At 47.8% G+C, this 23,251-nt stretch overlaps 1 protein-coding gene across 3 annotated transcripts in view; it reads right to left on the minus strand.

Annotated features, from left to right (window-relative positions):
• Positions 1 to 254: 254 nt before the first annotated feature.
• Positions 255 to 23,251, minus strand: part of Gcsaml (germinal center associated signaling and motility like) — a 33,714-nt gene continuing 10,717 nt past the window's right edge. For 2 of the 3 annotated variants that reach the window (XM_048801332.1, XM_048801330.1), the window contains exons 2-5: positions 16,072 to 16,131; positions 10,410 to 10,459; positions 5,066 to 5,094; positions 255 to 4,270 (exon numbers count right to left, since the gene is read on the minus strand). In XM_048801332.1, the coding sequence (XP_048657289.1) occupies positions 4,043 to 4,270; positions 5,066 to 5,094; positions 10,410 to 10,459; positions 16,072 to 16,131 (367 nt within the window). In that variant the 3' untranslated portion in view covers positions 255 to 4,042. The remainder of the gene's footprint in view (positions 4,271 to 5,065; positions 5,095 to 10,409; positions 10,460 to 16,071; positions 16,132 to 23,251) is intronic. The other variant, XM_048801333.1, reaches the window with a different exon arrangement.

Here is a 23,251-nt window from a genome sequence, read left to right on the forward strand (position 1 = left end):
TTTAAAAAATTAAAATAAAGTTAAAAAATAAGATGAAGAATGTCAGGGTAGGCGCACAATAGGTGCTTATGAACCTGAGATCAGTAAGTACATCGCCTCTCACAGGGTGGATGTTTAATCCACAGAGGAACGTCATGGACAGGCTTGAAAACACCTGCGTTCAAGAAGCAGACATGGGAATGAACTAGAGGGAAAAGAGTAGGAAAGAATTGAACTAGAAAAATTCAACACAATTTCAAGATAAAAACACCAAATTGGCAAAATAGGGCAGCTTTTATTGATTTAAAGATCAAATCGACAACCATGTATTGATACACTGAAATTTCAGGTCACTAGCAAGCATCACTTATGTAAATCAAAAAATGTTAGGATTGATTGCACAAAATTGAAATGTACTCTTAAGAAGAACTGGGTTGACATAGTGGATCAGCAGTGCATGTCTCTTCAACATCAGTGTTTTAAGCTGAGTGCCATGGGAGGAGCTGGTGCAGGAAGGGCCTCTGAGTCCCCTTTGCCTGGGGCAGGACACGGCCCCAGCTGTGAGGGTCCTCCTGCCCCAACCAATAATGACACCTTCCCCCTGGAGGTGGTACAGGAGGAATCTATAGAAGGAGATGCCCGACTCTCCCTTATCTGCCAGCTATTTGCCTTCCCACAGCCTGCTGTTCCTGGAGATCTGAAGTCTTCTCCCTTTTCCTTGTCACTTTAACAATTCACCAATCTTATTGAAGGTGCCACGGACACTGGAGGTCTGGGTTGCCTGTTTGAGGATTACTGATCCCCTGATCTCTTCCGTGGATTGTAAAACTCAGTGTAATGAACTCCATTTGTTTCCCTCATGTGAATCTGTCTGTTGTAATGGGGTTTTGCAGCAGGGGAGAGAGACTGGGCTCAAATCCAGATATAAATCGGACTGGAGAATTTAGAGAAGAGGAGCAGGATGGTCAGTGTGGAGCGTTTCTAGGAAGAAACACCAAGATACACCGACTAAGTCAGTTCCACAGGATTCTTGCTGAAGGCAGGCTGGGGCAGCGGCCAGGCCTCCCCCAGGGGTAGAGGATGATGAACCTGATGCAAACAGTGCCTTGCCCTGAGGGTGTCCCTGGTCACCTACAGCAGGTTACTTGCTAAACTTGGACAACACAGAGACTGTAATGGAAGCTGAGTGTCAGTCCCTTTGGGAAAGAGTTCAAAGGGGCTGAGTACAATTTGGCCAGCAAGAAAGTCCTGATCAAGGAGAGGTGCAGCCTGAGCTTGGCACTAGTTCTACAAATCAATCTTGAGTTTCTTGGAGCAGAATATGCAAATATGAAAAAAGTTGTAATCTTTCTTGTGGAAATTTAGAGTTAACACAATTGACAAAAAAATGGGAAGGAAGAGTATTTTGGCTGGCTGCAATGCTTACTTGTCACAAATACATTTAATGGAAATATTTATATTTTGTAAAATAAAAAGTATATAAATTTTCCCCAAATTCCAAGCACAGGCTGCTTTTAAAACCACAGAATTTCCTAGGAGAACTGCTTTGGGTTACCCCTAAGAATGCCCCTCTGGCCCACCTGCTTTAGGGCCAGCTAGAGGATGGCAGGGTCCCCTAGAAGTTCTGGGATGAAAGGACTCCAGCCCCACCCCACCGCTGACCTTCTGGGAGGAGAGGAGTCCTGAGATGGAGTTGAACCCAAGTGGCCAGTAACTCAATCAGCTACAGGGTGAAGCTTCTGGGAAACCCAGGCAGCGTAAAGATTCCCTTCAAACCTCGACTCTTGTGATTAAGTCAATCTCAGACCCGGCACTCAGAGTAGCAGGCATGAGTTCATTACAAGGGATGGGAAAAGGAACTGTCAGGGGGGAGAGAGAGAGGGTCCTCTCAGACAGAAGAGGGACAGTGTGCCTCTGCTTCCCTCCAGTTTTGTTGGAGGATTCCCAGGGAACTTTCCAGAGAATCCAGAAAACTCCCGACTTTTGACTGACAGCAGGATGACATCAGACTTTCAAGTCCCCACTGCCATGACTACTCTAGGTCACTTTGGCCCATGCTGACTGGTTCTGTGTAAGGGTCACAAAAGTCTCCCCCTTCAGGGTGACTGTGTTGTTCTTATCAGCATTTCAAGGCCTGCATTTCCCCTGCAGATAACAGGAATGTGACATATCCTGTCCACTTAGGCCAGACAGAACTGCAGGGAAATTGTTTTTTGAAAGTAAAAGTATTCAGGGGTCAGCACAGTAGGCCCATTTTGTAGAATTATTCCCTTAACCTCATGTTTCCGCCAGTCACATCTGTCTGCCCCTTAACAATGTATTTTAAGAAAATTATAAAACTATAAGTTAGGGGATTTTCCAGCATTATCTACCAAACAGTAATAGAGAACACATCAGTCTGAGGATCCTGAGAACACCAGACCATCATAAACCATCTGTGGTCACCAGACTGATGTCCTTCCCACACAACTTATCCAGGTTCCTTTGAAGAAGAATCCTGGGACCCACTCTCCAGATGGGCCAAATTTCCCCCTTGAATGTGTATCCACTTTCCCAAATAAGTCTGTCTCTGACTAACACGTGCTGAAATCCTTCTGAATCAGATGGACGGAGAGCCTCCCTGGTCCTGAGCTGAGGTCTCCTCTGCAGGAACATTTTTTGGTGACAATATAACCACAAACAGTAAGCAATCATCTGTTTAACAGTCTACAGTGGATCTAATGCAAAGAAGAGAATATTAAAACAGATGGTTACATTTCAATGTAATTTGAGAATATAATTTCATGACACTACACTGTGAACAGAATTGATCTGAGATTCATCAGAATTCTAATTGGAAAAGCTCAAACCACAAAGCCTAACACAAGATCACAGGAGAACATGCTCATAACTTGGGAGCCTAAAATGGTCAGTTAGGACACAGAAAGCAAAATATTAAAATGATTCATAATTCTAACCTCATCAAAATTATAAACCCTGCTTGTCAAAAGGTCCACTAACAGATGAACAGGTAAGACTTAGCATGACCAAGGACTTAGCACACGACTTCCTGGGCTTCCCTGTCCCCAACTCTGAGGTCACCCTCCTTCCAGTCCCCAGCTGCCCACCAAGCCCTACCACAGCCCCTCAATCTCACCTTCAACGCCAGGCTTATTATACACTAGGAATAAGGACAGAGACATACAGGGAGTAAATAACTTTGTCAGTTTGCATAAAGTGGTCTGATTTTTACTAGACCAACAGGATGGCGGTGCTGGAGTTACTCGATTTCCATTAAGTTCTTTCAGACAACGACATCACCACCAAGAAGCACAAAACTAGTCAAAATCTGCATGCAACAAGTAGGACAGGCAGAGCTTGGTTGGAGTCCTGCGTGAGTGCTCATGGGGTGGGAGGGGGGGACCCTGTGGCTATGGGAGACACTGTGGGCTCTGGCCTGCAGCTTCTCAGGAAGGGCGGTCATCAGAGGCTCACTCCTGAGGTTCACCGGGAATGCAGGCGTTAAAACCAGCCTTGTGTCGCAGTAAGCTGCAAGCAAAGCCATAAATAAGCACAGGGACTTTCGGTGAAGTTTTTGTTTGTTTTCATTTTTTACTAATCTTTGAAAAGAATCCTCATCTTTACGGTTGGACTGACGAGCAACCACGTCCGAATCCTTTGTCCTTTCTTTCTGGGACACTTGCGTCCCTCCTCTGAGAAAGACCGGAGAAGACAAAAGCAGGGTCAGTCAGTGTCAGGTCGGCAGAGTCCGCCCTCGGTCTAGGGTCTGAGGGTTTATTAAGCAGACGACAGGTCCAAATGAGCAGGTACAAGTGGAGGTGCCGCGCCAGCAACTGGAGAAATGACAGGACCTGAGCTGCGAGGGCCTGCGCGGCGCACCGCAGTGCTGGAGGTACCACCCTCGGCGACCTCCGGCTTGACAGGCAGAGTGTGCAAGCTCCGCGCCGCTGCGACCAGGTGACCCCACCCAAGTCACAGGGGCGCCGCCCACAAGCCGCCCGGGCAGCGCAGAGACCCGCAGCGGACCTGGCCCCGCGGGCCTCGCTGGGGGCGGCAGCGGGCTCTAGCACGGAAGCACGAGCTCGTAGTCGTGCTCCAGGGTGCTGGCCATGGGGCTGGCAGTGGAGGTCCTCAGCAGCGCGTACTCCGTTTCTTGGGAGCCCCTGGACCGCCCCGGGCGCCGCGAGGCGCGGTCGATGTTCTCGTAGCCGTCGTCGTTGGAGCTCAGCGAGGGCCGGCGCAGGGGCGGATGGCTGATGACGGTGTAGCACACCTCCTCTGAGCCGGGTTCCTGCACCGGGAAACCACAGGCTTGGGTCACGCACGCACAGTCGCCCCAGGGTTCTCACCCCGGGACCCCCAGGCCCGCTTCCAGGGGCATCGGGGACCTGCCCTAGCAGGCACCGTGCCCCAAGGCACTGCTGGGTCTGCGCCTGTCCCTCTCCAGTGATGGAGGAGGGAAGGACATTACCCTCGCGGTCACACATTGAGATGCCATGAGCAGATCATTAACCCGAGGTTTTTTTATAAGAGAAAATTCTAATTATAAAATTAGAATTTCAACATATTTTCAATTGCATGGATAGTAAAGAAAAGAAAAAAAATCAGACGTTAATATATACAAATCAAACCAATGAGATGCTTCTGATGTAGTTTTAAAAGGAAAAACTTTGTCCACATTATTGGTTTCTATCATGTTCACAAGCATGAATGCTAATTCCTGGGTACAGAGATAGGCAGAGATGTGGACACTACACGGAAAACGGTCTATGGTGTCCAGATCGTAAGTGCAAATCTCTCTGATTCCACCTGTTTTAAGAGCTTTGAAAATTAAAACATTAAGTCTCAGAGAATATTGGACTATAACAATAACTTTCTAATCTTCTAAATCAGTTAAAATTTTTAAGTTTTTATTTCCTTCCATTTGTCCATTAAAATTACCAATTAAATGATTTAAAATTGAAAAGATTTATCTAAGTCCACTCAGAAATTGCAAGTACTTGAATAAGATCATCAGTATTTTAACATTTATCAGAAAAATGAAATGAAACTTAATTTGGGGTTCATCCTGATGATTTTTAATTACCTGATTAGAAGTGGATAGAAATTCTTTACCTAGAGGATAAAAAAAACAAAAGGAAAAGAATGTGAGACTTTTGGGCCACCACCACAGTAGCAGAAGTGAAGGGAGAGCTGGTGGAGAAACTGCAGAGCCTGGTGCCCACACTTCTGACTCCCCTGCAAGCCCAGGCTTCCCCTAAACGGCAAGATTGAGAGGCAGGCCATCCTGCATTCTATGCAACTGGCACACACCAAGTCTGCTGACCAAGATGGACACTGGTAATATAAAGTCCACAAACACCAAGGCAATGAAGTACAGAGCATAAAGAAGAAGCCATGAGGCTGTCAATGTAAGACATAAACTCTATAAAGAGTACCACAGGACAAGCATGATTCTTAAAGAGGAAAAGTCATGTAAGAGATAGATAGATACACAATAGCAAGAGTAACTATTCCAAATTAAATACAAATATACCCTTCAGGTTGATTCTGTCTGTGAACCTGAAGTAATTTGTATACAAGGAAATTGAATTCAACTTGTAGTAACTTGGCATCCACTACTACCCATTTTTTTTAAATAAACAAGCTCCAACTAGGGAATTCAGCAAATACTGAATAAAGCAACCATCCCAATTCATAAGAATAAAAGTGACTGATTCTGAAACCTATGATCTAATACACTTGACAGCTAATCTTACCAATTACTGGGCATACAAAGCAAATTGAATAGACTCTGTTGAACAAAATAAGCTAAGAATTTCTTTTTAAATTTTTTTGTTTTAATTTTTTATATATGACAACAGAATGCATTATAATTCATATTATACATATACAGTACAAGTTTTCATATATCTGGTTGTACATAAAGTAGAGTCACGTCCTTTGTGTCTTCTTACATGTACTTAGGGTAATGATGATCATCGCATTCCACCGTCTTTCCTACCCCTATATCCCCTCCCCTCCCCTTTTCCCCTTTGCCCTATCTAGAGTTCATTTAATTCTCCCATCCCCCACCCTTTGCAGCATATTATGAATCAGCATCCTTAAATCAGAGAAATCATTCAGCATTTGTTTTTTGGGGATTGACTAATTTCTCTTAGTTGCAAATGCCATTTACCTGCAAATGCCATGATTTTATTATCTTTTAAAGCTGAGTAATATTCCATTGTGTATCTATACCACATTTTCTTTGTCCATTCATCTAGTGAAGGGCGTCTAGGTTGGTTCCACAGTTTAGCTATTGTGAATTGTGCTGCTATAAACATTGATGTGTCTGTGTCCCTATAGTATGCTATTTTTAAGTCCTTTGGGTATAGATTGAGGAGTGGGATAGCTGGGTCAAATGGTGGCTCCATTCCCAGTTTTCCAAGGATTCTCCATACTGATAAGCTAAGAATTTCTAATAGCTAACTGTTCTTCACAAATAAAAAGTCATGTCCAATGCATTGATTTCAAATCAATTTGAACGTTACCTACATACGTTCATTTAATCATGTACCCTTATCAATGTAGCCATATGTGATTGTTTAGCTAGATAAGTGTGTTTCAGTTCCCTCCTGTTTTATGATCATAGGCTGAGGAATTTACGTAGCCTATGTGCAGTTCTAGAGACAAGTCTGAACAGCATGAAGAAATCATACTATTGGGTGAAGTGTTGCTGTTGGTGCTGAAATTCTTACAATATTGAGGAACAATTGTATAACTTTCATATTCAAAGGCCACAAAGTTGGTCTTGAAGGAGTTAAGGATGCACCATCTCAAAATATGCAAAAATGATAAATTGGTTATTTTAAGCTAAATTCACGAGGAGTGATACCTGTGGAAAGGGCTGTTTGGCCTGACTTTCCCTCTGCAGCAAGCCTGACAGATTCTTTTGAAGAGGGTATCATCCTTGTGCTAAGGTGGGACAAGAGCCAAAATGACCAGAGCCTGGTAATGGGGCCACACTGAAGGTGAATAACATGCTCACAGAGGCCCTGTTCCATTCACCCTCCATCCATGCATCCAGGTAACATCCCTAGAATGTGCTACCACAGTCCAGAGCTCCATCTGTCTTGTTGCTCCTCCACAAATGCATTGCTATTTGTCTAAAAAGCACAAAACCATCTTGCTTTGGTTATTCTTCAACTCCACTTTTTGGTGAAGGTCTCTACGTGTAAAATTTGTGAAACTTCTATGCTAGTCTCTTGTGTCGACTTCATATTAATTTGATTCCTAGATCCAGCCTAAGAGCCCACATAAAAACCCAGGAGGGCTGCAGGTGTAGCTTAGTGGTGGGGGCACTTGCCTAGCATACATCTGGCCCTGGGTTTCATCCCCAGACCCGGGAGAGACAGAGAAGCCTCAGGAGTGGAGGGAGGGATCTGGCCCCCGACATCCCACTTGCCCAGAAAACAGGCTGACTGGGTTGCCCCACCGCCTAAGGGTTCCCTAGGAGATGCATCCAGAGCTTCCCTATCCCTGGGTTGTGGCCTCTCCAACTCTGAAGGCCAGCAACACAAGACGTCAAGGGTTGGGCCAGTTTCACCCTGCTGCCTCACTTTGCCATCTTTCCTTCCCTGTCCTCCCACCGTTTCAGGGCCCATAGTCACAGGTGCTGCCAACCAGAACCTGGATATAGAGAGTATGCAGGAGAGTGAGCATTTCAAAGTGAACATATGAATGTAGTTGCTGAAATGGCAAAGAAGGTCTTCCTCTCTCCAAGTCCAGGGAATACACACTAATAAGTATTGTATTGCTTCTTGAAATGCAAACTGAACTTGATTTAAATAAATCCAATTATCCAAGTATGCCTTGAAAGATCTTTTCTGCAGTTCAACACAAATGCAGCCAAGCTGCAGAAGCTGGTGTGAAGGATGCTTTAAAGGAAGAAACTCCCAAAGATTTGAGAGTCTGGGCTGAGTTCTATCACCTGGTTTGGGTTAGAGGTTCAGCAGATACCCTTAACATTTAAAAATGGGACATAAGCAGCTTACAGTTCAGAGTGCTTGGGGGCAGCAGGCCTACCTGAATCGGAGAGCTCACAGCCTAAACGATTGTTCCCATGGGGCATTATAGAAAGAGTGGAGAGTATGGCCTATTTGTGATCCATGTTCTTCCAGAGCATGGAAACATAGGACATGGTATTATCATGGCTTTCAATTTGTGACTCAAGGCCTGAGTGAAGGGCCAAGGAAACTGCTTTGAAGGTCTGCTTTGCACCTTAACCCTTCCTTAGGGTAGTGGGACAAATACAGTTGTTCCTGGATCTGTTTCATATGGGTTGAAAAGGCCCAACAACATACCCTGTGAATTTCTCCAGGACTGGACATCACAGGGAAGATAGCCACCAGTGACCAGTTGGGAGCAGCATCACCCTGCCTCTCCTGCAGCAGGATGACCTCCCTGCAGTAATCAGGAAGGTGACTATACAAAGATGTGAGATTAATGACTTCAGTTGCCTCCCCTGTTAACTTCCCTTGTGTTGACCTGTGCAAAGATGGTTGGGTCTAAGTTTTCACAAACACTAGATGGAAACCTCAGTGTAGATGAAGCCTCTTTCCTGGACCCAGCAAGATATGCAAACGTCTAATATGCACTTGCTCTCAAATGCAGGGAGCCAGCCCCGCTTCCCTGGTGTGCACCACAGGCTCCATCAGTTTCCATCTTTTGGTCAAAATCTGACTTCCAGGAAGGCTGCCCTTTCCATCTCCACGCCCTGATGGTCCACAGCCCTGCGGACAGAAGCGACAGATCCAGGAAGAGAGGAATCAGGCTCCTTAGCTGACTTCAAGCCCTGATGCCCAAGGAGAACAAGGACCTGCCCTCCTGGAAGGTTCTTCGGGCTTCGTCCCCTGAATTACTTCAGGATGGACACATCAAATCAAGCCTGTCTGCTCTCTTTACAAAAGCAGTGCACTATCTGGTGAGCCCTTTAGTAAGCCATGCACCAGCTGAAGTTAGGTCCAGAGTGAGAGGTACTACCTTAGTAAAATGCAAAATGTGGTTCCATTAAAAATATCAATACAATGTGTGGACTTGGGGGCTGGGCTGTGGCTCAGCGGTAGGGCACTCGCCTAGCATGTGTGAGCCCCTGGGTTCAATTCTCAGCACCACATAAAAATAAATAAATAAAATAAAGGTATTGTGTCCAACTACAACTAAAAAATAAATATTTAAAATAAAATGTGTGAACTTGGTGCCAAGGTGTATTTTAGCAGTAGATGCTTTGCCTAGTGTGTGAGGCCCCGGGTTCAATTCCCAGGACCACACACTGGGGTGTGTGCAGGGGGGGGTGAATAAAATAACTGAAAGATGGACCACTAAGGAACACCACAATTTCAGATTGGACCCAAGACAGTGCAGTGGGGGAGGGTCCCAAGGTAGTGTGACCTCAGAGGGAAGCAGCTTCAGGAGAGAGGTGTTGAGCCACAGCAGAGGGGCAAGAGACAGGGCAATCAGGATCCAGACTGAGGTCAGCAGCTGGACTGGGCAGAGGTGTGACATGAAACATGGGTACAAATGGCTTTTGCACCATGGTCCTTACGACCACACTCGCACTTGCACTTGAAATCACTGTCAGGTGACACTTCCCATGCGATGACCATGGGGACTCCTGCTTGGGTTGGCAATGGTATCTGGTGGCCCAGTGCCCCAGGCGTAGGGAGTGGGAAGAGCAAAGCTCCCCTTGGCCAGAGGCAAGACGCAGGAGGAGTCCTGCAGGTGAGGAGGGGAGAGCTTGTCCCCAGTGCAGGCTCCAGCTGCAAGTGAGTGAGCTCTGGGCCCCAGCAGTGCTTGTGGCTGACACTGCGGGAGACCAGGCTGGCGTGTTCCTTCTCCTCCCCGCTGGCTTGACGTGGCGTCATCACAATGTGCACGTACATCAAACCATCACCCACAATTTTTATTTGCCAGTTATACCTCAAAAAAAAATGAGTGAATAGAAGAAAACTAGAGTTTTCTTTACGACATAGCTGTCCTCAGGGACTGAATGCTGTTATTCTTAATTGCTTGTTTTGAATAATTACATAATTACTACCCTCAACGGTGTGGCAGGTGGAGTAAAGAAAAAAGAAAAATATACTTCTCATCACCAGTTGACACTATTTAAAAACAAATATATAAACATTATTCAAGCTGGCACTATTTTAAAACGATAACATATACATTAAAATCCATAGGTTTTTGGCTAATCACCTCCCAAGTAAGTTTATGAAGTGTTGCTCAAAGTAAATCAAGTACAAATATTACTGTGATTTGAAGAATAGTGAGATCTGGTTTTGAAAAGGCAAGACTTTGAACAGCTGCCTCTAACACCAAGGGACCATCCATACCCTGGATGTTTAGGTTTACCTCCCTGCTATCAAAGACCTTAGAAAGCAATGACTTACCATTCTTATCTTGACCTTGAGTCTCTCCTTCAACCATGGCCACTTCCTGCCTGCAAGGAAAGAGATAGTGAGGAGCTCCCGGGTCTCCTCTGATCCTCCAACGCCCTTCACGGGGGCAGTGCAGTTAGGAGCCTGTCTCCCCAGCCCTCGGAAAAGTGGGGGATTCCGGGAAAGGGCAGGAGCCAGAGAGTGCCCCAGCTGGGAGTCCCAGGACTTACCATCACCACACCACACATTGCCACACACAGGGAGAACACACATAAGCAGGGGCAATGAGGACAACTCCAGGGAGACTGGCCATTTACCTCTCTGCTCTTCATGATGGGGCTGCAAATCCTACAGGTGCTGAGAGGGCCCACAAGTTCTCACAGACTTACAGTGGCACACATTAGAAAGTGTGGGCCGGCAGTGAGAGAAGTGGAGGTTGTCCTCACGGGGGACACCGAGAGAAGGCCTAGGGACGATGGGCTGCCAACACATCACCTTTATTCCCTTTCCACCCAGCCCCCTAAATCTAAAGGGAAGTATGGAGGCAGCCGAGGCACCACCTGTGCTGATCTGCACCTCAGAAGCAGCCAGTGCTCACAGAAGAGAGGTGCAGAGATGGGGGGGCAAAGGAAGAAGTGCTCCAGAGCAGCCGGCCAAAGGAAGCCGATCCCAGCGCACGCCCCTCCACACCCTCAGACACACACACACACACACACACACACACACACATACACACACACTCGAGCCTGGAGTTGGAGAATGGCGTGATACTCACACAGCTGTGAATATAAAAATATGATCCGAGAATCACCAAAAAAGAAAGTGTATTGCCGGGTGCAGTGGCGCACACCTGCAATCCCAGCAGCTCGGGAGGCTGAGGCAGGAGGATCGCAAGTTCAAAGCCAGCTTCAGCAATGGTGAGTCACTAAGCAACTCAGTGAGTTGTCTCTAAATAAAATACAAAATAGGGCTGGGGATGGGGCTAGTGGTCAAGTGCCCCTGAGTTCAATCCCCGGTACCAAGAAAGAAAAGAAAAAGTGTACTGTCAAACATGTTATTCCTCTGAGAATATATAACCTGTGAGTTTTTTTAAGAAAAAGGAAATGAACATGACTGTGCAGCCACATTTGAAGTCTGCAACATGCAAACCTCTGGGAAAGGTGGCAAAGAAGCTGGGAATGGTAGAGCTCAGTTTGCTGCTCTCCAAGTTCTGAGGGTCTGGCCGCAAATCCCAAACCCACCCAAATGCAGGTGAGCATGGTCGGCACCTAGCGTTGGCTTCCACTCTCACTTAAATCCAGTAGGGCAATCCCTGTCTAGGGGTCAGTTCCAGACAGTGGCAGTAATTCCAAATTCCCAGGAATGTGCTTGGATTTTCTTGGCTTGTGCTTTGAACTAAATTGCGTTCCCCTCAAGTTTCATATGAGGGCTGAACCCTTTGTCCACAGGCCTCAGAACGCTGTGGGCCTTTGCAGAGTAAAAATTCTGCGCAAACAGGATCCTGTGAAGGGTCTCTCTTCCAATTTGCCTGGTATCCCTATTAGAAGCAGACCCTGGGACACAGGAAGATGACACAGATGGCAACCACCCAAAAGCCAAGGACAGTGAGCTGTGATTTAGCCTTAATGACACCTTGATCTCAGTCTTCAGGCCTCCAGGACTATGGGGAGGTTGTTTATGCCACCCCACTTTTCTGTGGCCTGTGCCACCTGGTCTGTGGCACTTTCTGTGACAGCCCCAGTGAACCAACTCAGACTGATCTGTGACACTGGGGCAGAGATACCCAGAGGAACTAGCTGAAGGCAGTGGCCAGCCATTTCCTCCTCCACCACCTCCCTGCACCCTACCAACAGTCCTCCGGAGGACGACTCCGCAGACCACCTTGGTCATCTCAAATAAGGATCCAGACAGGCCAGATGGAAAGCCACAGGCTCCTGCGGCTGCTCTGAACCCTTCACACCAAGGTGCCTGGACTCCATGTGAAGCAGAGCAAAAGAAACCATGAAACTAACTGAAATGAAAAGACAGTGCATCATTTGTGTCAGTCAGTAACGAGGAGTAGGGAGGACGAGGGCAGGGAGTGTTTGAAATACGTAATGAGCTAAGCCTCTGTAGCAGGTACACTTCAAAATTATTATCTGAAACAAAAGGTGCAGAATATATTTTCAAAATCCCTGAGGCCAGCAGACCCGCCACCAGCCAGCACATTTTTTGCCACATGAGCTCCTGATAGACACCCGGGAAAGGACAGGCCTGGGTCTGAGCTGTGCTTCTCACGGCCCCGACTTCCGGTGGTAGTGCAGGACCACGTTACACGAGGACCTAGAGAGTGTAGGTGACTCGACTCCCAGCTGACACAAGTGGCCAGGAGGACTAAGAAAACCCATGCAGCAGCAGAAGCACAGGCCACACGGGCCGGGCGCAAAGAAGAAAGGTGTGTTGGAGACGGTAAGAGTGGTGTTTGGGATCCAGAGCTCCTCATATCCAAGAAGAAGTGAAAGGCAATGTAGCCCAACACTGAACGCTGGGAACACAGCCTGCAAACTCCTGAGACGAGAGGAGGCTGGTGTGCCCTAGAAGTGGCCTCACTGAGACATCACCACTCGCCTGTTCCAAGCACAGACTGATGGCTTCTAGTGTACTCAGAGTAGTGCGGCCAACCCACAGTGGTTCCCGCACGTCTCCTTCACTCAAAAGGGAAACTCCCTGATCTGGCAGCCACTGCCCACGCGTCCAGCCTTCAGACCCGGACGCCATGTCCCTCCTGCCCCTGCTCCTCTCTCTGGGCACTGTTGGTCTCCCTCCTGCCTCACTGCAATCCCAGGTCCTGCCACCTGCTTCCAGCCACTCCCCGCCCAGCCTCACTAGCCTCACTCTGCTCCACCTCTTGAGACCACCTTTTTACACATGAATGAGACCTTGTGGCACAGACAGAATATTATTTAAGTTTATATTCTTTCATCTTTCCATTCCTTAACAGGAAAGACTGAAAAGAAACAGAAAATTGGGGGTTCAAAATAATTAGAATAGCAACAATTTAGGGAAAAAATAAAAGACTCCAGTAAAGATAAAACAGTGATGTATGACTTCCTGCAAAGAGCGAAACAGAAATTACTAAAGTGGTGACCGAGGGCAAGTGGGAGGGGAGAAGAAAGGGAGGTAACTGTATCTCAATTGTGGTGGTGATAGGACTGTGTATGTTTTTCTGAACTTATTAAACTATATACATAAAAGGTGAATATTATCGAATTATAGCTCCACAAATGAAAATTAAAGTCAAAGGCATTGAAAGATCTCATACAGTCCTTATTGGAAGTATGACTGAAGTTATGAATTAATTTAATGATATTCTGGTAAAAAATAATAGCCAAAATTTACACAGAAAGACGTAGATAGCTTACACTCCTCTCAGGAGCACGAATTTGCAAATTTAACCAGGAAGAATACTGTCTCTGGCCCAGCAGGTGGATAGCAGATGGATAGAGAGAGTAACAGGGCTCCCGGTCTGCCTCAGCACAGCGCAAGCAGAATTCCTGGACTCTGGCTCCTGACCTCAACAGTGTGAGGAAGGCTAAAGAGGCCTGCCATGTCTTATTTAGGTATCCTCTGATTGTAATCAAGAATGCTGCATCAGCTGAGGTGAAGGCTTCACTTATTTAGCAAGAAAAAGGAGAAGATAAAATCTACTGCACACCTGACTCCAGCCCTGACTGACTGCAGGGCTGGCAGAAGGTGGCCTCAGGTACTGACTGACTGACTGCAGGTGTGTTTGGGAGCTGGCCTTTGTGCATGACCATGTCTCAGAGTCAGGTCTGGCTCTATTGATTATGAAACAAAAGTCTTCTTTAAATTCCTTATTGATGCCTAAATTAAATGGCTGAAGGAGAAACCCTGGTTCAGACTCTGCACAGACGGCATTACTGCTGCCTGAGACCAGAGGCTTGCATGTGTCACAGGACAGGCTCCACCACCCTGCTGTTTCTGCGGATTCACATACCAATGGAACCCTGTGCAGAGAAAGTCACAGTGAGAGGCGGTGAGAGGGCCCAAGCTGCCAACCTCAGCTGCCCTCCAGCAAGCAGCCTGCCCCGCCCTCATGAGGAGGAGGAAGTATCTGCCCCAGAGAGACAGACCAAGACCCAGGATGATATGATGAGGAAGGAAGCTGACGGCAGAGATACAGAAGCCTGTGGTCATCAAGTCCATCAGGTGTTTCTGAGCCCGGGAGCCAGGGCCAGATATCGCAGGCCAGCGAGCTGTTTGTGCACTCTTGTCTTCCTTTTTCCACTGAGGATGGGACAACTGGTACATCCAGGCAGTGGGACACATAGGGCTGGTGCCTGTAAAAGCAAGTGGTCTGCAAAGGGAGATGAAGCACAAGAAGCAAAGTAAGTCCAGAGTTCCAACTGAGACCTGGGCCAGGAGAGGGAAATGGGCTGTGGAAGTGCCAGAAGCTGTGGGTGCAGAGGCACAGCCACTCCCCCACGCACCCCAGCCGGCAAGGTCCTTCAGAGGAGGCATGAGATTGAGCACCTCCAGGAGGCGCTCCTATCCATCAGCCCCCCCACCCTCCCCCGAGCAGGAGGAGTAGCTTTAAAGAGAAATGATGGGGCATGTGGCAGCTGCAGTAAAACANGTAGAATACCAGGTATTTGCCCACGATGCCGTAGAGGGAGACATTGGGCTAATGAATGCCGTTCTCAAACCACCGTAGAGGGTACTCCATTATCAAAAAATGATCAAGGACCAGGTGTTTATCCACGATATCATGGAGAAAGGCATCGGGCTCCGTTGCCAAAAAATGGACAGGGGGGAGGTTGAGAGGCTTGTGGGAAGCCGGTGGTGGCAGTTGGGCTCTGAGGGATTTTCCTGAGGAGCTGTTTTGTTTGGCGTGTGTGGTTCTAAAAATAAAGTTAGTTTCTTTTGACAAGTGGCTCCTGAATTGTGCCCAGCCAGACTGCGGCAGGGCACCAGTGCCTGAGGGGAGGCTCGGCCGGATGGCTGAAGAACACAAAATGGAGGCAGAAGTCCCGAAGGCTGTGGACAGGGCGGAGGCTGAGGAATGAGTCTAGAGAGGTGGACAGGAGCCAGTCCTACGCAGCTGGGGGTCCTGGTGAGGAGTGTGGGCTTCACTCTGGATGCAATGGAAGCCAATGGTCTTAAGCAAGGAAAGGGTGTTACTAGACATATTTTCCAAAGGTTCTCCTGGCTACTCCATGAGAAATAGGCTGAAAGAAGCCCAGTGCAAACAGTCAACGGGGAATAAGCACCCTTTACTCCAGCTAACAACCCTGCGTGTGTGTGTGTGTGTGTTGCTGGGGACTGAACCCAGGCACACTCTACCTCTGAACCACATCCCTTTTTATACTTTATTGTGAGACAGGACCTCACTAAGTTGCCCAGGCTGGCCTGGAACTTTTGACCGTCCTGCCTCAGCTTCCTGGTCCCTGGGACTACAGGCATGCATCACGTGGCCGGGACTCCTCTCTTTCCTCGAATAGCCAGTAAGAAGCAAGACTTGCACTAGCTCCACCTCTCTGGCTGACAGGCGTCACCTAACCTGCTCCCAGGGCAGAGGTGATCTCAAGGCTCGGCAGCTCCGTGGCTCTGAGGGGTCCCGTGGACAGAGACTCTGGGAGTGAACCCAGGAAAAATGCCTGACAGTTCTGCTCACCGTTTCCTTTTCACTCCTCGGTTTTCCTTCCTGTTCTTCTTTGGATTCTTTCCCAGGCAGCTGGATGGAGACACATAGGAGGAAAAAGAAGACCATTACCCTCTCCAGATGCTTTACTCCCTTCTCCAACTTACTTAACTGTGGAAATCTTCTCCTTTGGCCAAACACCTCTCTCTCTCTCTGCATTGACAGGGAGTCACAAAAGCAGAACATGGTTCAGAAATGAACCGAAGCCGTAGCTCAAATGGGACAATGTCCATAGTCCGACATTTTAGATAGGCTCCAGGGTTGGGGTTTATCATGACCAGGCCAGCAAATTTCCCAAGTCTCCACAGGGCTCAGGTGAATCACCTGGCAAGGTATGGAGACCCTAGCATAGGGAAGGTGCGGCTTCTCCCATAGCCCAGACAGAGCCAGCAGCTGGTCCTCAGCCCTGCAGGGCAAGGCCCATGGGTCCTGGCCCCTGAGTGGGAGCGAACTTCTAAGTCATCTGAAGAGTGAAGCTGAGGTGAGACAAATCCTGTGACTTGCATGGTTAACGCGAAGGTTAGTGATGGGCCAAAGCCTGTGACTTGGCTACTCAAACTTTCTACTCTACCACCATCCAAGCAGCATTTCTTTGAATGCTTTTTCCCCTAAGTCTCCCTGATTTACAGTCTACTCTATTAGTCATTGCACCCAGATTTGACCATGACTGTGAGCACTGTGCATCTCTCCCTCAGAACCCACCCTGTACGAAGGCCAGGGCCCTCCGGGTCACGCCCCAGCCCTGGTCCTCGCCTCCACCTCTGTGCAGGTTCCTGCTTTCCGGCTACGTTGACCTTTCCTCCACATTGACCAACCCTGTCCTCCAAAGCCCTCCCTGCCTTCTCCAGCTTTCCCAACCATCACAACCTTTTTTTTTTTTTTTTTGCCAAAGTTCTCTGTCCTTCAACACTGGCCAACATCCGCTGATACAGAGCACATTTCAGAAACCAACCACGGAGACCCAGTGCCGAGCAGCTTGAGGAAACGCCCGCCACCCCTGACTGTTACTGGCGCACCTTCCAGAAGTGTTTTGGAAATTGACGTGCAGGGCACCTGAGCAGACAGCAGGATTTGCAGCATGCAGAGGAAGTCAGGGTCTCGCTTCCAGCAGGAGTGTTCTGATGTGGCGCTGGCATGGTATTCACAACCATGCACTGATGGTTGTCCCACTGGGCAGACCATGAGGCAGGAGGTGCCTACCCTCAGTGACCTAGTTCTCCCATGGTTACTAGGGTCCAGTGACTTACCTACCAAAGAATATTTGTAGTTTAAAATCAAAAAGCAGGATCTGACAGTTCTTGGCACTGGAGAGACCTAACTGGAATGTCAGATCAATATGCTAATGAATACGAATTCTCATCACACACAGCGTAAATTTTTATTAAGAGGAACTCAGATAATGTAAAAATTGTTTGACTGGATTAATTAATCAGCTAATACTTTATCATTTAAAAAAATAGATATTAAACTTTAAAATGTATCTTGGCCAAAGTTTTGGGATTATGGGAACTTTTTCAGACACTCTGCTTTTTTTATGCTTTTCTTGATTTTTCAAGTTTTCCGTGCTAACTTATGACTTCATAGAGCCATAAAGGAAGTCTCAGTGGGCAGCTCCCACATCAGCCACTGGCGCCCGCTTCTCCAACTATTTTGAAGTGAAAGTAAAGACCAAGAGTAAAACTGTAACTCAAGGTGCGTGTCTGGGTATGAGCAACATGCTGCACACCCCCTCGGTAAGGACCTCGAGGGACTTCCTGGAGCTCAAAGTGCCGGGAACCAAAGCCAAGGCAAAATGTGAGGGCGGGTTTCTAAATGACTCAGAAGGAAGACCTGGGGGCCAACCAGGAGGAAGTGAGAGTTCATTTCAACAAGCTGGAAAGGGATGGGGAGCAAGTTGTGGGTAGAAATAAACATGGTGGAGAGCCAGCTATTAGACAGGAAGGCTGTCAAGAAGGTGCTACAGCCCAGGCAAGACCAGCCACGGGAAAGGGAAAGGACCTAAGGAATTCAATAAGCAGAAAATTCAGAGCAAATGCTGCAGCCTGAGGATAACCACGAAAGATTATCATAATAAACACGGCTTGGAACAAACACCAAGAAAACCAACTGCAGGAGGTGGTGCATAAGTGTACTCAGGAGCTCTCAAGGATCCAGCCCACGAGGAAAATGTTGCACTTCAGACAGTAGAAAATGTCAACTGCTGTCAGACCCTTTCATGAGATTAGTATGATCTCATTCCAAAAGGAGGCAAGGAGAAGAAAAATAATCACAGCTCAATTTGCTCATGAAAATGGATGCAGTAATCCTTGCTAAAGCAAGAGTTCGCCAAATCTAAAGATGCAAAAATAATATACATCACAACCAAGTGGGCTCTGCACCAGAAATTCAAGGATAGGTCACCATCACCAACAAAAAAATCAATTAACATAAAAAAACTAATTTAACAGAAAAATTGTGAAGTTGTCTCATAGTTTAAAACATCCATTTGATAAGATTTAGCCCCCATTAGCCACAAATGTTCTCATCATGCTTGTTCTAACATGAAATGCTCTTGTTTTGATAAAGGCCATGGGCCACAAGTACACAGCAAACTCCGTGGAAACACCTTCAGGAGAGTTACTAAGGTCGGGACAGGGCAAGCATGCTTACAAATACTGAAGCGAAATGACATTAAAAAAGAAAAGGACCGAGTGCTGTGGGCAGTAGAGCCGGGGGAGGTCCTTATCTGCACAGAGGGTGCATCACCAGGCAGGAGCCCAGGCGCTGACCATCAGCAGTGGAGACGAGGTACTCAGTGAGGCTGGTGGGCAGTCGTCTCACAAAATCCAGCAGCACCCCAACAAGGGCCGCCAGAAACAGTGACCTCAGACTCACTGCCATCACGTATGGCATCTAGAACTCAACCTAAAAACAACTCAAGAAAGGAACGAAACCTGAAACTTGGAGAGCACACAAGAGGGTCGGCGCAAGTACTTGGCTGGAGGAGACTGTCTGCATAGGTGTCACACTTAGCCACCAAATTCAGCTGAATGTTTAGTGTTGCCCCATCACAGTTCAAACTGGCACTTTTGATAGGGCTCATGGGTCCAGTTTTAACCGACATGCTGAGGAGCAGCGAGAAGGCACACGTGAACTGGACACTGTTGGGCAGAGTCAATACCACCCTGCCCTCCTGGCATAAGGACCGCCAAGCTGTGAGGGACTCTCATAGCTGCTGCCAGGTCTCTGGTGGCAAAACAGGTGCTGTCCAAAGGACCAGGAGGCTTTGGCTTCTCCTCTGACAAACAGAACCATCTTTGTGTCAAGTTCTAGTGTCCATTCTGCAGCCTGGCAGAGGGCACTGGGGAAGCTTGAATGTGAAACTACTCACAAAGCTTCCTGGTATCCAAGCTTCCCGAGTCAGTTCTCAAACCCTCATCCCAGCCACCCCACGGTTCTGTGTAGAGCTCTCCCCACTGGAGAACCCTCCAAATGGTTCCTATTTCCCTCAGTGACTATGACTAACAGTGACACTGGAGCAGGTACTGAGCATGCAACAGTTACACTAAGAAGACAGTGTGCTGCTCATGAAAGGCTGCAGCAAAAAGAAATTGCACAGACATGGAGAATGCTGCCTAAGGAAACAGATCCAAGTACAGGCACTCGGTGCATGGTCTACAAAAAGAATTAAATTCAATTGGAAAAGAATGGATCTTCTAAAGACAAACTTGCAAAATCTGTCTTACATTTTGGAGAAAAGAAAGCTAAAACCCCACTTTATGCCATATAGTAGATATGGAGATTCAAGGTCTAATGGGGAAGGCAAAGCATAGAGTCAGTGGGAGAAAACTCAGAATAATGACTCTGTGACCCAGTAGGGAGCAGAGCTGGGATGCAGCTCAGTGGTAGAGTGCTCAGGGCCTACTGTGTGCAAGACCCTGGGTTCCCTCCCCGCACCAGAAAACAAACATGAGGGGCAGGACTTTATCATAAATCCCAAAAGAATAATCTAGAGGTTCCCAAGAGAAGCAGAAGCCCTCACCCCCAGGAGCACTGGAACTGAGTGTTTATGGAGGCCCTTCATGACAGTCCAAACTGAAGCAACCGAAATGCCATCAGTGGAGGATGCACACACATGCTCGTGTACACTTGCACATAAACAGACTCTGGTACATTCAATTAAAAAAAAAAAAAGGAGTAAGCTGTTGGTGCCTGTGGTGTGGCCAAGTCTCTCTGACGATGTCGGAGAAAGAAAGCAAGCACAGAAGAGGTGACATCGTGTGCGTCCACTCACAAGGAGCCACACCCAGCAACAGAAACCACAGCAGCATTTGGAGGTGACTGACCGGGGGAACACCAGGAACTCCATGGGTTGACAGAAATCATAGACATTGTAACTGTGGGTGGGAGCACTCGTAAAAGTCAGCAAGTGTTACAATGAACGCGCCATTTCACTATGTGCAAACCTTGCCTCAGTTCAGAAATCCACTCAAGGAAATGTATTTTAACAGACAAAAAAAATAGAAACTATGAGATAAAAATTGATGGATTCACTACTCAGTATTCAAGGTTTCTGATCAACAACATGAAGTGAAGTGAAGCCATGCCTGGTAGGCACAGATGCTGGCAGTGGCCGATACACAGGGGTGTCTAAGGTACTCACAGAGCATGCGCCAATCACAAATGATGCAAGAAACCCCGTGGAGCACGGCATGTATAGCAAAGCACCTGTATCATCCTTCCTTCATTAAGAAGATGGGGCAGAGAAGAGCCCTACTCCCTGGGAACCACCTGAAACTGACTCTGGCTCCTTTAGCCCTGAGAGGGCGTGGGGGACCTCCCTGTGAGCAACTATGGAGATCCAACCCTTACTTCCCATGCTGGGGATTGAACCCAGGACCTTGCTCATGCTGGGCACACACTCCACTACTGAGCCATGCCCTCAAAAAGCCGAGTTCTAATCCATGTTGTCTGAGGAATTTGGGCTGAGTCTGAACCGCCCCAGGCAGGATGGATTTTCTGTGACTGGAACTTTCTTTCAGCTCTCATCTTTGTTCCACTAACAGGCACTGGTGGTGCAGATTAATGGGTTCACGTGATATTCCCACTCATCATGCAGTGTGCATTAATCACATCTGACCTCTCTTCTTCACGCTTCCCTCCCACGCTGGACTGTCCTGTTTGAAGAGCTAGATGGTGGAGAGGCAGAGTGAAGGGATAGGTAAGGGGAGGCAGTGCAGAATGATGTCATGTGCATATGTGCATATAGGACAGGGAACGTCACCTTTATGCATAGATAAAGAGCCAATCGTAAATTAATATATGAACGAAAGGAACTCTACTGGAGGAAGGAGAATGGGGGAGGGGAGGAGGAAGAGAGAAAGCGGGGAATCGTGAACTGAAATCGAATTCCATGCATGTATCAGCTGGATGAACCAGTTTACTATGTACAACTATAAAACTCTAATAAAAAATGGAAAAAAGAAAAGCTGGTTCACATAGACATCATAAGATATCCAAGATGATTAAGAACAATAACCTAGCAATCTACAATTCAGATTTTTGTCTGGATTAAGAAACTTCTCTGCTCTTTCTAGTTGATTAGGCAAGGTGTGCATACACATCTCACTCGCTGCACAGACGGGTCGAGAGGCAGAGAATCCTGCATTCTAGATCTGACATGTGCACCAGTTAGAGGTCTGCCAAAGAAGACCCTCCGCCTTCTGCTTAGCGTTTGTCCCATAGATGAGCAACAAGCTTAAGGCTGCACTGCACCCATTATTCCCCTTTGGGAACCAGAGGCCGGCTTCCAGAAGGCGTGGGGGAGGCACAGCCCACCCTCCCAGGACAGGAGCCCTACAGTCCCACATGAATTCCCTTCCCCATCTAGATTATCAGAGAGGTCTCATGGCTCGTGTCAAGGGCCGGAAACTATTTCTTAGAACTGTGAAACTAAACCCTCTTCTGACACATATCACCAGGGGAAGGAAGCCACCCTCCAGCCATCTACTGTGTGATTCCAACTGCAGAATGTTCCGGAAGAGATAAAACTATGGAGCCAATGAAAGATCAGTGGTTTTCTGGTGGGAAGGGAGGAGGAGTGAAGAGGTAGAGCACAGTGATGTGCCCTGCAGGGTGCTGTGTGCATGGTACGCATTCGCCCAGACCCACAGAACATACATCACTGACCGTGGGCCCTAGTGAAAACTGTGGACTTTGAGTGACAATGAGGTGCCCTGGTCAACACTGTTACGTGTGCCACTCTGACGGGTGCTGACGACGGGGGAGGCTGTGCATGGGTGGGGCAGGAGAGCAGTTTCACAGGACGTCTCTGCACCTTCCACTCAATTTTTCTGTGAATCTCAAATTTCTCTTAAAAATAAAGTCTGTTAAAAAGGATTGGAATTCTATGGTCTGAAGGTGTCCCCAAACTTCACCTGTGGGAACTCAGTCCCCAGTGCAACAGTGCTGGGGCACCTTCCAGAGGTGACTGGGTCCTGAGGCCTCTTCCCTGTGAACACATCAATGCACTGCTGGGGCAAGGACTGGTCACCAGGGAGTGGGCTCTTGAAGCAGGAGGAGTGGCCTCTTCCTTCTCTCTCCCGCCTGCTCACTCGACCTTCCTCCATGAGTGGACACAGCCAGAGGCAGGCCCTGACCTTGGACTGCCCAGCCTCCAGAGCTGTAAGAGATAGATCTATACTCTTTATAAGTCACACAGTCTCAGAGATTCTCTTACAGCAACGGCAAAGCCGGGTGAGACAGGGAGGCAGCAATGCCTCCTCTACGGGGCCACTGAGGATTTGGTCCACCTACTCAATGCTGGGCACCCACTGGGACTTGCAATGTGGCCTCTATTTGCTGTCCATGCCACTGGACTGGAGTGGCAGAGCAAGGGCTGGAGAGGGGTGGGCAGTCTTGAGTTCTATGGTTGGATGAGTGGGTGGGGTGCTATTGGGTCCCAATAAAGAGAAGTATGCTACTAATTAGAAAAAAGGAGATTCCACGGATAGGGTGGGTGTTTCCTGTGACCTGCTTCCTCCATCCAGCAGCTGTGTGAGACTCTGTGGGGGATGCAGGAGGAGCTGGGATCCCAGGAAGCCCGCCCAGAATGCCCTGCTGCTCCTCCTTCCTCGACTCCTCCAGTTTCAGACATATAGGACCCCCCCCCCCC

This window comes from Marmota marmota, unplaced genomic scaffold (assembly GCF_001458135.2).
Source record: "Marmota marmota marmota unplaced genomic scaffold, marMar, whole genome shotgun sequence".
In the NCBI taxonomy this organism is placed as follows: Eukaryota; Metazoa; Chordata; class Mammalia; order Rodentia; family Sciuridae; genus Marmota; species Marmota marmota.